The sequence below is a fragment of the Eptatretus burgeri genome, chromosome 13 (genome assembly GCF_056783735.1).
Source record: "Eptatretus burgeri isolate ZD-2024b chromosome 13, Ebu_testis_v1, whole genome shotgun sequence".
Lineage (NCBI taxonomy): Eukaryota > Metazoa > Chordata > Myxini > Myxiniformes > Myxinidae > Eptatretus > Eptatretus burgeri.
The window spans coordinates 17,490,484-17,492,145 of record NC_140973.1 but is presented as its reverse complement, the minus strand read 5'-3'; the positions used below and the strand labels follow the sequence as shown (position 1 = coordinate 17,492,145).

Here is a 1,662-nt window from a genome sequence, read left to right as displayed (position 1 = left end):
CAACAGGAGGAAAACTGTGCCTTGGAGTCAAAGCAGATCTATTACACTGCCTGAAATCAGACCAACCCGAAACCATAAGCGCACCTGGGGTTGATGCCACAATCCTTGACGGAGTAGCTATTGTTGAAATGCTCAATCCTGTAATGGCAAGGACCTTTGAAGAGTATGTGAACACAGTCTTTGCACGTTACATCTCCACTCAACTCGAAAAGGTCAACAGACTCGACCGCATCTGGGATGTATAATCTACCTGACAGCCTGAAAGGCACAACCAGACAGAAGAGGGGTAAGGGCGTCAGGAAGAGAGTGGCTCCCTCTACCGTCATGCCTAAGAACTGGAAGGACTTCCTTCGTGTGGATCAAAACAAGACTGAGCTCTTTGGTTTCCTGTCACGAGAGGCCATTTGTCTTCCAATAGCAGATGGCAAGGAAATGTATGCAACATGTGGAACTGAGGTCCTGTGCTCTCCTGCCGAGTCCGACTTGACCAGCCTCGCCCCATGTTCACACGAGGAGGCGGACACTCGCCTGCTTCTACATGTGGCAGATGCTGTGCAGAAGGGGATCAGGAAGGTGGCCATACGCACTGTGGATACTGATGTTGTGGTACTGGCTGTGGCTTCATTCAACAACATCAATCCTGACGAGCTGTGGATAGCTCTTGGTTCTGGATCCAGCTTCCGGTACATAGCTGTTCACCAACTGGCTGCCGCCATGAACCCAAGACAATGTGCTACTCTCCCCATCTTCCATGCCCTCACAGGGTGCGACACTGTGTCTCCTTTCGCTGGCAGAGGGAAGAAGACTGCCTGGGAGATTTGGAAAGTGTTCCCACAGGTGACTGATGCCTTTGAAGAACTCTTACGCATGCCAAGTGATGTCAGTGAGGAGTCAATGTCACTGCTGGAGCGCTTCGTTGTGCTGATGTATGACCGCACCAGTGACACCATGGAAGTGAACGATGCTAGGAAACAGCTCTTCGCACACAAGTCTAGGGCTCTAGAAAACATTCCCCCAACGCAGGCAGCACTCCAGCAGCACATCAAGTGTGCATCTCTCCAGGGCAACTGCTGGAACCAAACTCTGGTCCTGAATCCAGAGTTACCAATCCCATCTGACTGGGGCTGGACAAAGGAGGCCTCTGGGTGGCAGCCTCTTTGGACGACACTACCAGAGGCATCAACATCTTGCCACGAACTGATCCATTGCGGCTGCAAGAAGGGATGTACCGGCCGCTGCAAGTGCACCAAGGCTGCACTCAAGTGCACTGCATTATGTGCATGTTCGGGAGACTGTTAGGTGCAATCAGACACCTTTATATTAATGCGTCTATATGGATAATGTGTGTGTATTACATGTACCGGTATGTACTATACGTGTGTCTGAGGTAACTGACCTCACTGTACTTTAAGCTTATAGACTATGTTCAGTGCACATTGAAAATTAAGGTTGCACAGATGATCTTACAACACAATTTCATGCAAGCTGTTCTGGACACCACGATAACCAAAATGTGTATTTCAATAAATTTGTTTTCTGAGGTCACTGGCCTCATTTAAAGCACTTGTTCAGTCATGGTTGCATCCTGTAAGTATGTATAAAGGCTCTCCAGAAGATAAAGGGACCAACACATGGCAACATACCTTTTTAATGATTCCCAAA

At 48.8% G+C, this 1,662-nt stretch overlaps 1 protein-coding gene across 1 annotated transcript; it reads left to right on the top strand.

Annotated features, from left to right (window-relative positions):
- Window positions 1–277: 277 nt before the first annotated feature.
- LOC147013957 (uncharacterized) lies at window positions 278–1,451 on the top strand. Its single transcript, XM_085850708.1, has one exon. It carries the CDS (start codon window positions 325–327, stop codon window positions 1,297–1,299), a length of 975 nt encoding a protein of 324 aa, XP_085706834.1. The 5' UTR covers window positions 278–324; the 3' UTR covers window positions 1,300–1,451.
- The last annotated feature ends 211 nt before the right edge of the window (window positions 1,452–1,662 follow it).